Here is a 19,113-nt window from a genome sequence, read left to right as displayed (position 1 = left end):
CTCCACCACCCTGATGAGAGTAGGGATGTTGCCTCTGGGTCTGAAATATCCCCGTGTGACTACCCTGTGCTGCATGCACTTGGTGATTTGCTCAAGGATCTCTGTAGTGTTCTTCATTCAGTGATGCTCTGTGCCCAAGGACAGAGTTCACACGTTAAATGAAATGTAGCTCATGAGCCAGATGCAGCCTGTGCATCTGTCACTTGAGGCAATTCATCAGACTTCACTAAGACACTAAGGGCAGTCAAATTAGCCATCTGCAGCAGACTAGCATCTCAACTGACCTAATAGCTTCTGCACTTGGCATCAACCTTTGTGCCACAGAAACGTGTTGTTCCATAAGCAGGAACAACTACAGCATGTTTAACTTACACTGCTGTGAGTACTGAAAAGTAGGTTACAGGAGTCACTTCAAATACAGGCAAATAATTTGGTAATCATTACGCAGTCACAGAAGGACAAAACATTTGCAGTACAAAGCATAAAAGCATTTAAACCTGTAGATTTAGAAAAATTAGGGAAGGTAGATTTAGTGATGGCGTGAGCCATACTTCTGGTGTAAACGTTTTACCAGTTTGGTCCAATTAAAAGTGAAACCTGCTCACAAGCTATATGTATTTTAAGTGAAAAGGTTTCTAGAACATTTATGCATTCTCTCATTAGGAATTAAGTAATGAAGATGCAGAAAGTCAAAGGGGAAGGAACAGATGAAACAAGAGTCCAGCCATCAATTTTTGTTTTAAATCTTTTCTTACCTCGAAGCTTCCGACGTAGAAAAGGAAAAGCTTAGACACGATAAAATGTTCCATTCAAATTATTTCCTGGGCACTTGGGGAAAACAACACTGGACTATTTGTACACAAACAACTTTGAGGCATTTTGCTTTTAATTTGCATACAATTTCTTAAAGTGAAATCCACATGAAGAAGGGTGAGATACAACAGAGCCCATTTATCGTTTCACAAGTTAACAGCACAAAGTAAACATCTGCCTTCCTTATTAACTAACCTTCATCCCTTACCCCAACTTGTCACTTCCTGCTCCAAGCTTCCATGCCAAACAAATGCACGGACTAGTTCCAAACTCCACAGATGTGCACATCTGGACTTCAGTGGTACTGCAAATTATAACAGCAAGAATAAATTGAAGTAGAAAGCTTTCAGATAAGTTTATGTTCTCTGAATGTTTCCCAGATCAAGACTCAAAGTTCACAATAAAAAAAAAACTCATTGAGCTGTGTTCAACTACTTAGCTGACTGTGTTTCCTCTGTGGAGCACATAGCTAAGGAGAAAAAAGAATAATACTTCCTTGTCTGGTAAGAGGGAGTACTAAATCTGAAACAGGCCTCAAAACAACTGTGCTGAAATGGACTTTCCAAACACCTTTATCTGGTACACAATTAGAGCATGCTCTTCCCATCCATCGTATGATAAAATATCCTAGCCATGCAATTCCCACATACAGTTGCATTTGACCAGGATTTTGGCTTCTTTCAAACTGGCAAATACCATTCTGGTCATATATTACAACATTATATATACCTACAGTAAAATACTGTCATGGTACTAAAAAACAGTGTCATCTTGCTTTGATGAGACTAAATAGGTCAAACACAGCTTGAAAGAGGAGCAGTAACAAATCTGTCTGGAAGATCTATCAAAAAAATAGAGATGGGAATGTGAGGCTACCTGAATTTAAAAAAAGAAAAAAACTGCAAAGAAGCTTGACCTACCAGCAGCAGCAGAAAATCTGTCACCTGGAGCTGTCTTTATTTAGGCCTTAGAAAAATAAAACTGATTTACCTTTCTACCTAAGATCGTGACACTACTCACTGAATTCACTGTGTAACAGCTGAAAGAAAAAATATCAATTGTGCTGAATTGGAAATTGCAGACTCAGAATTGCCTGCATTTGATAGTAAGGGTTTGTGTATGGACACAAGCCTACACTTCACAGCACATCTGTCAATGCCAGCAGTTCTATCTGGGATCTACCTTTTTTTTTTTTTCCCTTCTCAGTGTAGATTATCCAACAATTCAATTGAATCTGAAATATTTCAGTACCAGAGAAGAAACTGCCAAAAAAAGAAAATCTTCAAACACACTAATACTTATTAATTCTGTAATCATGTTTCCTATATATTTAACACTAGTGTGACAAAATTCTTGGTAATTATATGTCATGCAAGTAACTTAAATGAAAAGTTAGCACTATCTAAACCCATAAACATATCACTAGGAGTTACTTCTGAGTCTACAAGACAAGTATTTCTGCAATACTGATTAGCTGGGTATGCTCATAACATAATAGGCTCAGTTGGAGGTATGTAACAGGTATCTAAAGACAGCACAGCCTTCAGAAGCACTGTAGCAGCAACACCTTTGACCTAAAGAGACTTGACTTTTCTATTTTTTTTTTTTTTTCAAGAGGGCTTGAACAGAGGTACACTGGAAATTGTAGTTAGGAAAAATGATGGTTCTGTAGTCACTCAAATAGTTTAGCTTTTATTACTTAAAGTCGCTGTAGTTTGTGTTCTTTCTCTGAGAGGATAAAATGTTTTTACTCACTCTACCCATGTTGCTACTGTTTAGGTCACTACAGAGATATTGAAAACATACAGTATCTTTCTGCAGCTGCTTAGACTGCTGCTATTCCTTCTCTGCAATTCTTTGGTGAGTACATTTTCATCAATTCCAAGTATGAAAATAAACTCCCTAGAGTCCAAAATTTTATTTTTTATATTACAAGAAAGGTCTACTTGTAAATCACTTATTCTTTTCTCCTACAATACCCACAGGTTTCAAAACAAAATAATTACAAATGAAATTATTAGAATACCAAGAGTTGTGATAGCCTTCTGTTGTACTGGGGTATTTCCCTTTTTTAAGTAGCATACATTCTAACAGAAATCCCACAGTACAAACCAGATAATTTAAACTAGAAAACAAAACACAAACTACTCAGTCCAATGTGAGAGCATGTGTATGTGTGTATAATACTGTAAAAGTAGTCACACATTAGAGGTATATAATTGGAACAGCATTTTCCTTCATGAACCTGCTATTATTGAGGCAGTGACAAGGTTTCCATTTCTTTGTTTTCTGCGCTCTTTAAAGAATGGCATTGCCACATTTTGTGAACCGTAATACTGCACAAGCAGAAGCTTGTTGCTATCAGGTAAGGAGTAATAATACTAGTGCAAACAGGTGCAGAGAATTCCTCCAGTTTTGGGATGAACTAGTTACATAACAGACAGGCCAGGCATTTTCTTCAAAACCACACATGTGCATCTTTCCCACTCAGACATACATCCTTTTCTGTCTTGGTCTTCTTATCACAAGGGTGGATGGGGGAGAGCCACCAGCTCATGTGGTATTTATCACAGACATGATTTCTTGACTGATTTCCTACTAATAATATGAACATTTTATATCAAGTCAAGGAACAATAAATGTGTCAAGCATCAAGAAAGTGACAATAATACTGATTTAAAATATTCAGTAAAAAGAGAAAGATTCTCTTCTGAGATGTAAGTCCAGGAAGGAACAGGAATGAACATAATACTGTACCATTACTTGATCATCACAGAATGCACTCCCAGATGACAAAGAACAAGTAGTTATTGCTCTCTGTTCATCCAAAGCTGTGATAGGCAGTTTATTTAGGTAAGTGCTTGACATACCAGAAGTTGTCAGGTCAGTTCTCACTATACTGTCCCCCCTTAGCTTATTTCTTTAAAAGGAAATTTTTTAAAAAGAGGAATAAAGGAAAGAAGGCAAGAAGAAAATCTCAGCAGGCTAACCCTCATCTTCTCTCAGCTCTGTGGGGAGAAATTTGTATTGCTGTTGGCGGATCTGAGCAAGTTTTTTCCTTGCCTCTTCCAGCTCTCTTTCCTTCTTCAACATTTCTTCTTGGGCTGCAATGATCTAGAAAAAGAAGCATTGATTATGACAGACATGAATGCAGTCTGTAAAACAACTTTCCTATGACACTAGTTTCACACTGGCTGTAAGCATTTTCCAGAGTAGTTTCAACGACTTCAGTAGGAATTGCTCGAATGCTTTCCAGGTTCCAACAAGAAGGGTACTTTACTCCCTCTTGTTTCTTATAGAGAACTTAAAAAGTAGACTCTTCCAGCAGTTTTACCATACACCCATGTTCGATTTTACAGTGCTATGCTTCTCCACAGCCCTGAACGAGGGGTTAGCAAAAATTGGATATTCATTTTTCCAGGTATTCATAGTACTTTTCTGCATCTTGAAATGTAAGAAAAGAAAAGACAGTACCATGGACACACAGAAATAACAAGTTTCAGTACATTTTAAATGGTAACAACAGCACATGCTGATCCAAATTCACAGCATCGAATTCAGAAGCTAGTATAACCTCAGACCCTTGGAATCTATTATTTTCTCATATTAAGCTTAGGATAATGAAATTCCCATCAATTCTTATCTCTTACTATCTTTGCCTTTGATGATGACACATATGCAAAACTGGTGTTTCAGTAAGACTATGGAATATTTCAAGTGCCTTGTAGAGGCTTGAAAAGAACCATTAATTTAATTTGGGAAAAAAGACACTGTACTGCTGCTGTACAGCTGCTTTTATGGTAAAAGCTCAGTGAAGAGATGCAGTCATGCTATATTATTTCACTTTGCTGCTGTCAGTGGTTACCTACAGTGAGTCATCAAGCAACTCACAGATTTCTAGGTAGCTTTGTCTAGTTTGCAATACAGCATATGGACATTGTAACACTGCTGCTTCTCCATGAGACAGTTTTTCTCTGCCAAAGTTTTTCACAATTGTACCAACCTGAGCAATGCCACCCACAAATTTTGTTTTGACCACAACGTCGTCATCTTCTGCTTTTCCAAAAGCTGCTTTTTGGGCTGCCCTGACAAGATTGTCTGATGCTCTCTTGACAGCATTCCCTGCGGCCTTGGGAAAAGACAAAAGAAATTTAGTAATAATAAAAAAGGCGTTAATTGTAACATCAGTTCTTCTGACCACCAAAACTGAAACATCTTTGCTTAACTACGCAAGAACTGGTTGTCCTTCCTTTTTCTTTGTTTCCATGAAAAGCAAACTAATCTTCAAAAATCGGTGCTTTGGTCAAAAACCACCTTCCTTAATAGAGCTAAAAAGTGGAGTTGCACAAGGAAGTGTAAATTGAATCTTCCATATACCACTGGCAGTTATTTAAACTGCCCCCATAAGTCACATTTCATATTTCAATATTTTGTATTTCAAAGATTTGACCTATCCCACCTCCTTGGTTCTTACTGGAATCCTTCTTCCCACCTCTCCATCATCAGTAATTGAACAGAGGCAAGAAATCTCTAGCCTGATGAGGATTTAGAGCTGAGAGGTATCATGGATTACTCATTCTGAGAGACTCCCTGAGAGACTGAGCTATGTGTTCTACTCAGTTGTACATAAAAATACTGAAAAGTTGATCAATAAATGTATTTCAAGGAAAGAAACAACTTCACAGAATGGGATAGGCCACCATTCAAAGATATTTCCACCTCCTGAGCAGAAGAAACAACTGCGAAGAATTTAGTAGAGATACCAGAAGGAACATGTTACCTAGACTCCTGTAGCAATGGGCCAAATCAGCATTCGTGGGAAATGCAGTTCAAATGTCTGCTCACAAACCTTGCTGTTGTTTGTAGGGGTAGGAAAGAAAAACGTAATACACTCAAACCAAACCCACTGACTAGACTATATGAAAATACCTGTGCTAAGGGCAAAGCTGGCTGAAAAATCATAGTAGATCTGGCAAATCCACCAGTAAAAATATCTGAGATATCTCAACTAAATGGTTTAGCTATGATAAAGGACCCTGTTTCCAAGCACAAACTGCTTTTCCCTTCATTATTCATTTTGGGACAAATGCAACACTTGCTAAAGTGGCAAAGTTCAATTTCAGTCAGTGCTTGGGCTTCTGTCCATATTCCCTTCCAACGTTTCACATTCCATGTCTATTTAATAATATTTGCCTACAGTGACTGAGTACCCTGAATTTCCTGACAGCGCTGAGAAAACATGGTCTCTAGTACATGATTTTGTTCTTCTTTGTTCTCTTTGTTCTGCATTTAAAATTCATTCAGAGTTATCTCAAATTTTGGATATAAAAATGAAGACTGAATTACGGTCAGAACTATCTACCAGCTCTGATACCTCCCACCACAGACCCATGACAAGTCAATCCATATGAATTCACTTTATAGCACTAAATCTCATCATCTAAACTAAACCACCTCATCTCCAAGGTTAACATTAAGATGCCACTACTGTCTCCAAAAACAAACATTTCATATATTCCTACATTTTCTACTCCAAAGTACTTAACCCACCCCAAGACGTTATCAGTTTCTGTTGCTCAGATACTCAATTACATGTATTTCTATGAGACTTGATTCAGTCTATCCATACACCAGCTGTTATAGTGAGTGTCCATTAGTAACACCTCTGGAAATAACAAAAAAGGCGAAATTCCACTATCACCAAAGTTTCTCTATGCTGATGATGTGAAAAAAAGGAGCTGAAGTACTTCTTACATCCCAAACTGAACCTGCAAGACTGAACTCAGAAAAGGCTGCAGCTATTTTTAAAATGAATACCCTTAAAACAGTAGACTTTATTCCTCGTAACTCAGTGCTAATTTAGTAGAAGTTCATACAAACTCAACATGAAATGACGCGTAATGCAAAAGGAAACAATTTTCATTCAAAAATGTTACGATAGGCGATAGCTGAGATATCGCTTCAGTGATTCTTTTTCTTTATTTCCTTTTTTTTTTTTTTGGTCTGATAATGATTCACCATCTTAGAAACATTCTGCTTATAATCGATGCTGCTTGCCTCTTTTTCAAAAGAAAACTAACCACAAGCCTAGCTGGCAGCACTGAAGTGATTACTTTGTTGAACATATACGTATAATCTTGCAGAAGTCAGAAAATATACTTGTGCAACTGACTTAAGCATGCTTAACAGTTTGCAGGCTGTTTGCAAGGAGTCTGAGTACAGAACAGCTGCAGAAAAACTCACTATATTCAGTTGCCACAAAAATGCACACAGTAAACATTCTCAGCTGGTGTATTCCTGAGACTGACCTTGAGGGTGAGCCTATTGATACTGCATCTGAACCAGGGCAAGGCACAGACTAGTAACTACTTGCATTTCTCAGCATCATTCAAAAACGAAGAATAAAACAAGCAGTGAACTGAGTTTCAGCTCCTGCAGAATAATGCCAAATGCACCATCACTTGATCTTTGATGAACGGTAGTTTCCCCTAGAATCCTACAAAGAAGAAAAATTGGACTGAAGTCTGAAAACACAGAAAACTTCCTAACATTTTGGATTTGTCCATGCAATATTGAAAGTGTGTACAGTGCTGTACTATGGGTTTTTGGTAATAAAGAAACAAGTACCTGTAGCCTCCTCATGGCTTCAGAGTCATGATCAGCCTTCACTTTGCAAGCCACAAGCAATTGTGCTGTAGAAGCTGCAACTTGTTTTGCAGATGAGATGAGCTTCTCCTCACTAGCGTGGCCTTGTACTGAAGCATTCGCTGCTTCACAAAGATTGCTGGTTGCAGCTGCCACCATTCGGGCCTAGGAGTTGGTAAAGAAAGTCACTGCGTATTGTCACAGGATTTGGTTTCTTTAGAGAAGGTGCTACCTTCACTAATACTTTGAAGTCCAACATAAAAGAGAAGTAGTTACTTACAGCGGAAATAAGTCCCTGAGACCACTGTCCATCATCAGCTGCATTCGCAGGGATTGCTCCAACCTGCAACAACAGTTCAGAGATGACTTACAGTGAAACAGAAAATACAACTGTTTTGTCTTAGATTTAGGCATGCAACAAATAGTGGAAAAAGGAGAACCTGGAGCTGTGACTGTGCACAGTACATAACACAAAGTCCACCTGAAAGTTAGTAGTCAGCTAACGTGCTTTCAGCTTGAACTGTCCCATCCCTGATTCACATTTAGAAATCCCAGAGTAATATCTGTTGCATTGCAATCTTTGGCATAAGCAACACTGAACAGTGGATCACAATTAGTGACCTTTAATACAAGTTATTTCTGTCTCTACCACACATTTACATTATTTCTGAATCTCTTCTGATCCTAGCATTAGGAAAGGTACAAAATAGAATGTAGATCCATATGGATGCCCTCTAACTGCCTTCATGTTTAATAGTGATATTTGATGAAAGCATCCCATTTTTCTTCTTAGTTTAATCATCAAAGAGTTCATGGCATCAGCAGTACTGGCAACAATCAAGAAACAATTTTCTTTCCACTTCAGGTGAAATAAAAAAAATTCTTACCAGCAAGTAGGAAATTTATGTGGGACAAGAATGTGCCTGCTTCACAGCTATCCATATATCCCACCACTTCCAGACCAGTCAAAAGGTCAGTGAGAAATCTAAGCCAACAGTAATTACCACCTACTGTTCAGTACTGAAGCACTAGATATGCAGCAGATCAAATTTGTCCTTCCTCCTACATACTGGAGCCCACATGCCTCAGAAAGTTTCTTGCAAAAGCAAAATGCTTCCCCCAGTATCAACAATGAAATCCTCCCACCTGACTCACTGAAGCCATTCACTATGGGCAAGAATTTGGTCAATCATTGCAGAAGGAATCACTTCCTGTACATCTGGCTGTACTTCTATGGAGGTACAGGCCACCACAGGTGTCTGAGGATACCCAAAAGTGACAATTATCTAAAAACTAATAATCAGTAAAGACCGAAAAGAGAGAAAGAACGTGACGTTGGGCTTCATTGTATCAGAATTATCTTAATGGCCTTATTTATTTGTGAATCATAATGAGAGGAACTTGCACAAACAATTCTGAAGTTTTTGGGTTTTTTTTCCCCATTATGTTTTCATTTTAGTTGGGGCTAATTTCTTCCTTTACACATCCTAGCCACATTCACTGGCACAAGAGAACAGATTCCCCATGGAGGCAGGCAGCTAACATTTAAAGCCATTCACTGCAAAAATTTGTGAGACCTTTCAGCCTCTATAGAATAATAAGGAATAGAACAAAACAGCTATATATTCAGATGCCATTTTGATGCTTTCCCTGTTGCAATTTGTCCTTTTTACCCACCTTTCCCTGTGCCACCAGTTCTCTCTGTGCTGCTGAAGCTGACTTCACAAGGGCGCTGGTAGCAGCTGCAATGGATTTAGCTGCTTCCAAGATCTGTTCTTCAAAATCCAGAGTCTCATCTGCTTGCTATAACCAAGAAAAAAACAATGTCACACATTATCCACGAGAAAACAGTTGCATCTGCAAGATCAAGAACATATGCAAGCGGTGACAAAATCTCGAAACACAGGAGTAGATTCAAAAAAAGGTGCAACACTTTCTGCAATGGAATTTCACATGGTCCACAGCTAAGAATTAACATAAGTGAACTTAAATACTAAGGTGCAGCTGTGGTTGATCCATGTGAAATTGAAGATCACACAAGATAAATCAAGAGTTGTCCTCAACTTTCTAATAAACTACACTCCACTGGGCATACTTGAAATCCCATTCAGGAAAGTCTGAAAAGACTTTTCTATGCCTTCACATATCAAAATTATCTTTACAGCACTACAATACCGGCTTCCAGAATCGCTAAATCAGATGGAGTGTTTTCTAAATATTTAAAGACATAAGACACTAAAAAAGAGCAGTGGTAGGTGTATATTGTCTCATATGCCTGTACAAAGAAATGTTACACAGACACCAAGCAAATGAATGGGTTCAGCAGCTTTTGTTAAGAGCTGATATTACACAGAGAGCAGCACGCTGCAGCAGTCTGGTTCAGTGGTCTTGAAGATACAAAGTTCCAAAGATCTGTCTGGAATGCTTAAACCATCCAAACGTGTCTTTCCACAAGCAGGTGTAAATATATCAAACCTTCCTAGTGAGGTTTCTAACTTGTTAAAGACAAATCTCATGTGCCATAAAAACAACTTACTTGACTTTCTAACCATTTAGGCATATACAAAAATTGTTTATCCATTTAAGCATGCACACTAGTTTCTAAACAGTTAACAAAATAGATAAGTAACCTATATATATATATATATATATGTGTGTGTGTATAAAATAAACTAGTGTAATTTCTTAACTGTGATCCAATCACAAGCCTCCCAGAATCCAACAGAGCAGCACTGCTGGATATGATACCACAACAGACCACCTTGGGACACACAAGGCTTTTGAAGTACAGTTGGTTTTTTTTCTCCAACTTACACAGCCACCACATTCTTGTGTCATGCAGTAACTTTAGGAATATGAGCAATGTGTCTGAGTTAGAAAATCGGGCACTCCATTTGCCAGGCTAAATGCACACATCTGCTTTTAAGGCAAGATTTGTCCTCCGGTTGCTACCATCTGATTAAATGATAGTCATTTATTAAAAAAAACACAAGTAATTATAATTATTTACAAAATAGCATAAAGCAATGCTCAATCCTACAGCATTTCATATCACTGCTACCATACAAACTAAAATAAATACAGGAGAAGAAACTGTAGTGTCCATGAACAGCATAAGATCTGAAAATTAAAAACTGACGCGGGGATGAAATTGCTTGGCACTTTATTTCTTATTAGGAAGAGCCACCTAGTGCAAAGAAAAAGATTTGTCTTGCTGTTGGGCTGATCACATCAACTGAAGTGCATGTCTTTATAAAATGAACAACTCACATTCCATCTAAATTCTTGTCTACGCCTGCAAATGTAAAATCACAAACACTGTTATGTCTAAACAGTAACGACATTGACCTTCTCAAACCTCCAATACCTACATTTCCCGTCTTTGCACAACTACTTCTACTTACAGAAAAAAGGAAAAAAACAAACCTATTCACATTTGATCTACCATGTGAAGAGTTTATTTTTGAACTGGCTTTAACTATACACAAACTGTAGTATTTCTGATGAGTTTTCATTTTCTCTAAGAACGCCTTATTTTCTAGTCCTTCCCTTCAGCATTTTCAAGTATGACACCTAAGGGGTGGACATGTATGCCTGAGATGGAGTAGAAGAAATGCTTAGACAGCACCATGGCTGTGTTTACTTTCCTGTAACTACCTAAAAACTTTCCTCAGCTATAGGGACATGCAGAAGTCCAAGACTAAGCACACAGTAAAGAGCCCTACAAGAAATGTCATTTTTCTGCTTAGTCTCATTATTAAAGACTGTGTCAAGGTAGGTTCATGCTCATCAACAGTGCTTTCACAGCTTGTGTCACTTCACAGCCTTTACGAACAAAGTCACAAACAAATGATGTGATAGCAGAAAAGTTTATGTTGTAATATTTTGAGTTACGTTAGAGAGCTATTTGTTATTTCTTTAGAAAATCAGACCTGTGAGACCAGTGATTAATCTTTCCTTCTTCAGATAGCCATCAAAAGACAGCGCTGCTTCTTCCATAAGTTTAAGCTAATAAGCTATTGCTGACTACGGATGGGTGTAAGTGGATTGGAAGATGAGGTCACCAGAACAGACAAGCCAAAACTGTTAGGCTAGCTACAAAGTTTGCAGTATAAAAACGTTGATTATGCCATTAAAAAGAATATAATTTATTTCTGTACTTTTTTTTGACCTGTTTTCTACTAATCTCCTTTATTAGGGGTGGCATAAATAAAGTCAGGGTTAATAACAAATAAACCCCAATGTCTCTGCTAAACATTAAAAAAAATTACGAAAGACAAACCATTTTCTTTCCAAGTAGCTCTCACCTTCTATTCCATAAAGAGGAAATCTATATGGATAAGTTAGTGCACTGAGCCATGAAAAACACAATAACCATTTCAGAGAAAGTCAGCTCTTGGCATAGCTGCTCCTTGCTACCATAAAAGGCCTTACACAACTTATAAGTCCCTCAAAGAGGAGCTGATAATGATAGAGGAGCACTTTGTAGATATATTTAAAATCAAATTTGATTATGAGTCTGCAATAGGTCTTCTAAGCCTGCTTGTGAGTGAATGTACTCCTTCACATTGCCTTCTACTACGTTAAAACCCCCGGAGACAGGGCAGGACACTGTAGGAATATGTTTGATATATAGTTGGATTAAATAACAACCTAATATATCAAACATATCACACAGAGTCCTGCAGAAAAAGACATCCAGATTTGATTCATCTTGGGGAAAAAAAGGATAAACTGCTGAAAGCTAGCAGCAGGGAACTCTTATTGACTACTAAAGACTCTTGTGTTTGAAGGCATATGCCTACAGAGAAGCATGAAGAGCATACCAACAGAACAGTGTGCATACTGCAATGCTCTCTGCTGTTGTATCTTGTCTACAGCACCACTTTCCTTAGTATTCTTTTTTCAGTATTCACAAAGCATATTGTTTTAATTACATAATCTTTTTTTTTTTCTTTTTTTTTTTTTTTCTCCTGCAAAGCATCAGAAATTTTAGGAGTCTTATTTTACAGCCAGGTTCGTATTTACAGAATGAGGGGCAAGAGGTGGCTGCATGGGACAATTGGTGCAAAAATACTAAGAGGAAACAGGAAAAAAATAATTAAAAAATATAAAAGTACAAAAAAAATGTAAGATAGTGGAACAAATTAGAAAAAAAAACCCCTACCTTCAACCAATGAAGTTCTCTTTAGAGATAACAGACAAACTGGAAAAAACAAAGATGAAAATTTCAAGTCTAAAAGAAGCTCACCCAAAAATAGAGAATCAGCCACCAATTAACAATGAAGATGGTGGGTTTCCTGCAGGTAGGTTATTCTAAAATAATCAGCAAAGGACTTCTCTGCCAGTCTACCTAATGATGATTATTACTAACCAAAGGAAGATACTGGACTAGCTGGGCCAGCTATCTGTTCCATTGTATAAGATAGCTACTACTGCTGCATTTCTTGCACTAAGCATAAGTAAAATCTATTCTATCAACCCTATTACCTAGCTTAGGTATTCACACTGCAACACCATGTATGTTGTCAAAGACTTGAGCACCAAAAAGACAGAGGCTGTTCAATGCAGGCAATCCTGCTCTCAGAAGACACTAAATAACACGGGTCTTGTCCAAAATTTAACTCTTCAACAGGAAAACTGATATTTGAGCTGCTCTGCAACCTTCTCGTATCTTTGATGTACATTACAATTCATATTGTGAAAGAGATTAAACACCAAAGTACAGACTGGAAGGTTGTTAGATTTCCAAATTAAACAAAGTATGAATTTTATTTTATGAAAATGACAAATAAGCAGACCAATGAATCACAGAGAGGCTGGATGCTCAAATTAACATATTAAATGAGGAGCAGGTGTGGGATCTGTATTCACTAGAAAATTACAATGACCCTGAAGTGGCTTAGATATTGGAAAGAAACTGCTCCATGGTAACCAGGCAACACACACATGCTATTGTGCACTCAGTGTATAGAAAAGGTGATGGAGGACTCTTCCTCTCCTCCAACTGCCCGTGTCCTCTGCTCTGCAGAATCTCATTATAAGGAACCATTTTTTCTTTGTAAACAAAATGGATGCACTTGTTAAAAAACGCAGACAAAGAGCACTTCTTTTTCATGAACTAATTTGTTCCTGTCACCAAATGGGGAAAAAAAGGTCCTCAAAGAATTATTTCATCTCATGAGCCTGAATGGCAGGATACCACTCTGTGCTGAAAACAAAAATTCCAAACAATTCTTGAGAGCCTGCTTTTTAGAAAGATTTTTCATTAGCTTTAGAAAACAGTTTTATACCTACAAAGCAGCTTAAGCAGGAAAGTAGACGTAGTCCTTCCTGAATTAAATTATACAAAGCTAAAGTGTAATTTCATTTTAAAGATAGAATTATATTCAACAGTTATTTCTTCTAATGCCTGTCCCTGATTCCACATTGGCAAGAGGTAGCAATTCTTGGTGATCCAGTCACGTGAACCATGCAAACAGACAGAAGTAACAGCTGTGTCATACATTCCCACTGTATCACTCATGAAGGCAGTTGACTTTATTTTATGTAATATATTCAGACAGGTTTGGAATTAACCTGGCAAGATGCAACACTACCTGCTATCATAGAGAACTGTAATTCATTTTTCTTCAGGAAAACTGAAGAAAAAGGGTGATACGACATATATGATTTGATACCAAAGCATTTACTCTTTTAGCATGGAATAAAACATTATGCTTTTAAACATAGAAAATTCTGAAGCTCTTGCATTCTGTTCAATCCTTTCTATGTTTTTTCTGCTGCTGCTTTATCCCATTATGTTGCGCATGTTCAGATGAGAACAAAAGCTCCTCACAGGGGAGCAAGTGAGAATGACTTCATAACAGTAAAATAACTTTGGAAACAAAGCTTAGTAATCAATAGTAATTACACAGTAACACAAGCATTTGTAATCCTTGGCTTTTCTTTCTTTGCTTGCTCATGTCTTGTACTTGACTTGCTCCCTAAAAGCATCTTTTTAACCTTTTCCTTCAGAGGTAAGTCCTACCTTGTGCTGTATCTAGTGGTACTGAGACAGATGCAAATTTCTGATGGTCATGGACAGTAACAAACAGCAAGTCAACATACAGGCTACATGCATTATCTACCTTATTACCTCCAAAGAAACAACTGGGACAGACACTCACCTTTGGCTTGGCTCTTGGTTTCAGCTGCTCTAACTTCTTTGCTGCAGCCTCAATTGATGCTGCAGCTCCCAATAGCTCTGTCTCTGCAATGACTGTTGGGTCTTCTGGATCCACCCACTCTGTCCCTGAAATTAATGGAAAGGAAGACAATAACTTCAGTGCCTCTAAGCCTGCCATTCAAACTGGGTGATTTACAATCGCATTTCAAGTGTCAAATACAGAATGCATTCTGTAGAATGCTCCTTTTAAATAACACAATGGAACAAAATGCTGTAATTTACGCTGAGTGTAATATTGTTCACAAAAAGGTATTTAGCAGGAATATTCTGTTAAGAAAGTAATTTAAGAACTGCATAATCAAAGCAGCTGGGAACAAAACTATCACTCAGTTTTCAGATAGCTGAGCTCTTATTAAGTCCTTGACCAAATCTGTGAGGTAGAGTGAGAAATCTAAGAGAGCGGTAAAGATGACATGTTACAGACAACAGCCAATCAGGCACAGCACGCTTCAGAGTCTCTTTTTTGGCACTGGTTAGAGGTGAAGCTGGTATTGAATGAAGAAAGTGTGGGTTTTGACAATGTGTTTGTAATGCATTGGAGAAGCAGCCAATACCAGGTTCTGTAACACAATCAAAGGTCGTCTTTGCTGTAGTTGAGTTTTTGCCATTACTCTCAGCTAAAAGACATTTTGTAGGCCTACAGAGTGAATGCTTGGCTGGAGATCATCTTAAATATTTACAAATTATCAGTGCACCCTTACTTTCAATTTCATAACATTATTCTCCAATGACAAGATATAGAAAGCATCCATGTTCTTGACTGAGGGAAGCAATGAAAGTCAAAACATCAGCTTGGGGAAAGAGAAGAAAAGCAGAAAGAAAACTTCTGAGACCAAAAACAACAAGGGGAGAAAGTGGCATCACAGGCCTTCCAGTGCCTCAAGGGGGCCTAGAGGGAAGCTAAGGAGAGACTTTTTACAAGGGCATGTTGCAACAGGACCAGGGACAACAGTTTTAAACTAGGAGATTTAGACTAGATAAGAAGAAATTCTTTACTGTGAAGGTGGTGAGACACCAGAACAGATTGTGGATGCCTCCTCCCTGGAAGCATTCAAGGCCAGGCTGGCTGGCTGGGGCTTCGAGCGACCTGGGCTAGAGGGAGGTGTCCCTGCCTAGAGCAGGGGGGTTAGAACTACATAATCTTAAATCCCTTCCAACCCAAACTGGATTCTATGAAAAAGAATGGGAAGAAGTATACAAAAGACAAAGGAAGACTGAGCTACAACGTTTGCTTTATTTTTTCAATCTCATAAGGACTTGTAATACTTACTGAAATTTGATACAAGTTTGAGAGAACCTTACAATAAAATACCAACTAAAACAGTAACCACTATTAAAGAAGAATGGATAGGAAGACATTGGCACTTTGCATCAAGAATAGCATAACCTATCCCTGATTCATGGAACACTAGAAAAAATACAAAAAAACTTGAATGCTTATGGGTTCACACTGAGTATAAAAGAAGGCAGTTTCTACTATGGATGACTGAATCACAGGGGACTACAAAATGTCCTGTTCTGACTTATGATGTGCTGGCAGAAATTTAAAATACATGGCTTTGTAATCCTAGGGAGCTATGTCTCATGTGGCTAGTATTCTCTCTGTCTGTCTGTCTGTCTGTCTCTTTCTCTCCCCCCTCTGGATATACATACATAAGTATAAATACACATACACATAAAATATGAAACACCAGAACATTACCTGAGACAATTTCTCTGCTTAATAGGTGTACAAGATGAAGGAATTCTTTATTACACCCTAACTTTGGCCACAAAAGCAGGGAAAAAAATAATAGCAGCATACAGAAATACAGACAAATCCAAACTTGCAAAACGTAGGAATTCCTCTCTCAAAAAACAAAACAAACAAAAAACAAACACCTTTAACAACAAAGGTGAAAACATTAACAATCAAAATCAGTTAGGAGATAATTCTATCACGTGTCAATAAACCTAGTAATAGCCAAAAACCATTTTACTTTAAATGAAGAAACTAATAAAGAAAAAAATCCCTATAGGCAAAACGTAAAAAAGGAATTAAAAAAAAAGAACAAGCGTAGTTTGATTTTAATGAATATGAATTAAAGATCCAGAAATTACTGGCTATAGATGTCTCCAAAGATAAGGACAAGTTTTTCTTAAAACCAGTTGGAGAATTGGAAAACTCTGATATTGGCTTGGCTTATTAGTAAATGAAAAAGGAAATTTCCAAACATATGAAAAAATGCAGAAAAAAAAAGGGTGAAGTGTTCAATAAATTTACCTGGAGAGGAAGAAAGCATAATGAAAGGGACTGTTACATGAAATAGAGTGGAAAAAAAAAATAATTAAGACCTAGAGGAATAATAAAACATAGGTGGGAATTAATAATTTATTTCTTATGACAAGTATCACATTCCAAGGAATGTATATTGATTCAAGCAAGAGTTAACTGAGGAAATCACACGGTATATGCTGCAGAGAATACAAGATAAATGATCACAGCATTCATAGAATCATGAAATCACAGAATGGCCTGGGTTGCAAAGGAGCACAACGCTCATCCAGCTCCAACCCCCTGCTGTGTGCAGGTCGCCAACCAGCAGCCCAGGCTGCCCAGAGCCACATCCAGCCTGGCCTTGAATGCCTGCAGGGATGGGGCACCCACAGCCTCCTTGGGCAACCAGTGCATCACTGCCCTCTGTGTGAAAAACCTCCTCCTCATATCTAACCGAAACCTCCCATCTCAGTTTAAAACATCCCCCCTCGTCCTATTGCTGCCCACCCTCATGTGAACAGCTGTTCCCCCCCTCCTGTTTATACGCTCCCTTTAAGTACTGGAAGGCCACAATGAGGTCTCCCTGGAGCCTTCTCTTCTCTAAGCTAAACAATCCCAGTTCCCTCAACCATTCCTCATAGGAGAGGTGCTCAAGCCCTCTGATCATCTTAGCAGCCCTAAGATTCTCTGATCTATCTTAGGAAAGAATGATTGTATGAATTTACTATAAACCTTTTTGGAAAAGCAGGACTGAAAAAATGTGATTTCACTTTTTCATTCAAAGTATTTTTCTGTAACAGTCAACAAACAATGAAATTAGAATGCTTGTATACCTTTTGATGGCTGTGAATGCTTGCTTGGAGTGAAGTTTCCTGTTAATCTTGTATTAGATATGCTTTAGCAGTAGCAGTCTAATTTGCATGCATATATATATATATATATATATATATAATATGCATTTCCCTGCCTTTTTATGATTACTTCTCTGAAAATGTAATTCATCTTACTTAAAATGAAAAATGTTAGAATTGTTATCCTAGGAGTTTGCACACATCATTTTCTTGGTATTTGAGAAAATACCACAAATCTAAGAACAGCAAACTTCGACTAAGCAATGGAATTCCCTACATTGAGTGCTGAATTTAAGCTTGTCTGCAAGCTGCTCAATCCTGAAGAGTTCAGGAAATCATCCAGACCAGGATTTCTGAAGTCTCATTGTTTGAGTAGCAAACTTTGCCAGAACAGGACCCACATATGCACAACATACCAAAAGTCTGTTATTACTAGAAGCTGAGTATTAATTCAGCCAGATGATGACATCCCCTTTTATTTGAAGCTGTGAAGCAGTTATCACCACAAAGGATGTAGAGTGTGAGAACAAATAAGAGTGTAGGGAGAGGAACCAGCCATTCAACTACAGCCCAACTCCCAGTTCAGTAAAAATTCTATTAAATTTTGTTTTCTGCTACTGTGGTTCTTGAGTGCTATACTTGATGGTTCTACTTTCAAAGGCCACATGCTTTACAGATGATTTAGAACAAAGTGTATGAAATGAAGCAGGGTCAAACTGCCATTACAAACACTGGATATTTTTGCACAGATTATAATACTACAAGCTACACAAGAAATGCAAAATAATCATTAAAACTTTACTGGCAGGGTATGTACATCATACATACTCTGAACTTCAATAAATTTGTTCCTTGCTACACATGTACAAAAAATTACTGCCTTCTCTAACTGTAAACTAACATGGAAGTATCATCGCTAAGATCATATTAATGATGTTACTGACTTGTACTCATGTGAATACTGGCAGAGAAATATGCTACCAAGACACACAGATTTAAAAGGGGCTTTGTTAACTTTTGGTTTTGGTCTAAAGTTTAAAAAAAAAAAAAAAGAAAAAAAGAAAAAAAGATCATTTCTGGAGTAAAAAGCACACTGTGCCAGTAACCAGACTATCCAACTCACCCTTCATAGCTTCTGCTGACTGAATAAGCTCTGTAACAGCACTGGCAACCCGCTTGGAGAAAGCAGCCAACTGATGCTTTAGCTCTGGTGTTGGTTTTTGAAGGATCTAGAGAAAAAGATAAAACATAATATTTAATAATAGTAAGGTTCCAGGAACACTGGAATGTTCCCAAAAATTGCAGGAGAGTTGGACTAG

The 19,113-nt window shown here is 37.7% G+C and overlaps 1 protein-coding gene across 2 annotated transcripts in view; it reads right to left on the bottom strand.

Moving 5' to 3' along the window:
• Positions 1–868: 868 nt before the first annotated feature.
• Positions 869–19,113, bottom strand: part of TLN2 (talin 2) — a 140,752-nt gene continuing 122,507 nt past the window's right edge. For both annotated transcript variants that reach the window (XM_042824063.1, XM_042824062.1), the window contains 7 exons: positions 18,918–19,023; positions 14,628–14,752; positions 9,136–9,261; positions 7,739–7,801; positions 7,441–7,623; positions 4,817–4,942; positions 869–3,927 (listed from right to left, as the gene is read on the bottom strand). In XM_042824063.1, coding sequence (XP_042679997.1) covers positions 3,799–3,927; positions 4,817–4,942; positions 7,441–7,623; positions 7,739–7,801; positions 9,136–9,261; positions 14,628–14,752; positions 18,918–19,023 — 858 coding nt within the window. In that variant the 3' untranslated portion in view covers positions 869–3,798. The remainder of the gene's footprint in view (positions 3,928–4,816; positions 4,943–7,440; positions 7,624–7,738; positions 7,802–9,135; positions 9,262–14,627; positions 14,753–18,917; positions 19,024–19,113) is intronic.

The sequence above is a fragment of the Centrocercus urophasianus genome, unplaced genomic scaffold, assembly GCF_019232065.1.
Source record: "Centrocercus urophasianus isolate 14NV4802_14NV808 unplaced genomic scaffold, USGS_Curo_1.0 seq_23, whole genome shotgun sequence".
Taxonomy (NCBI): Eukaryota; Metazoa; Chordata; class Aves; order Galliformes; family Phasianidae; genus Centrocercus; species Centrocercus urophasianus.
This window is presented reverse-complemented; position numbering and strand designations above follow the sequence as displayed.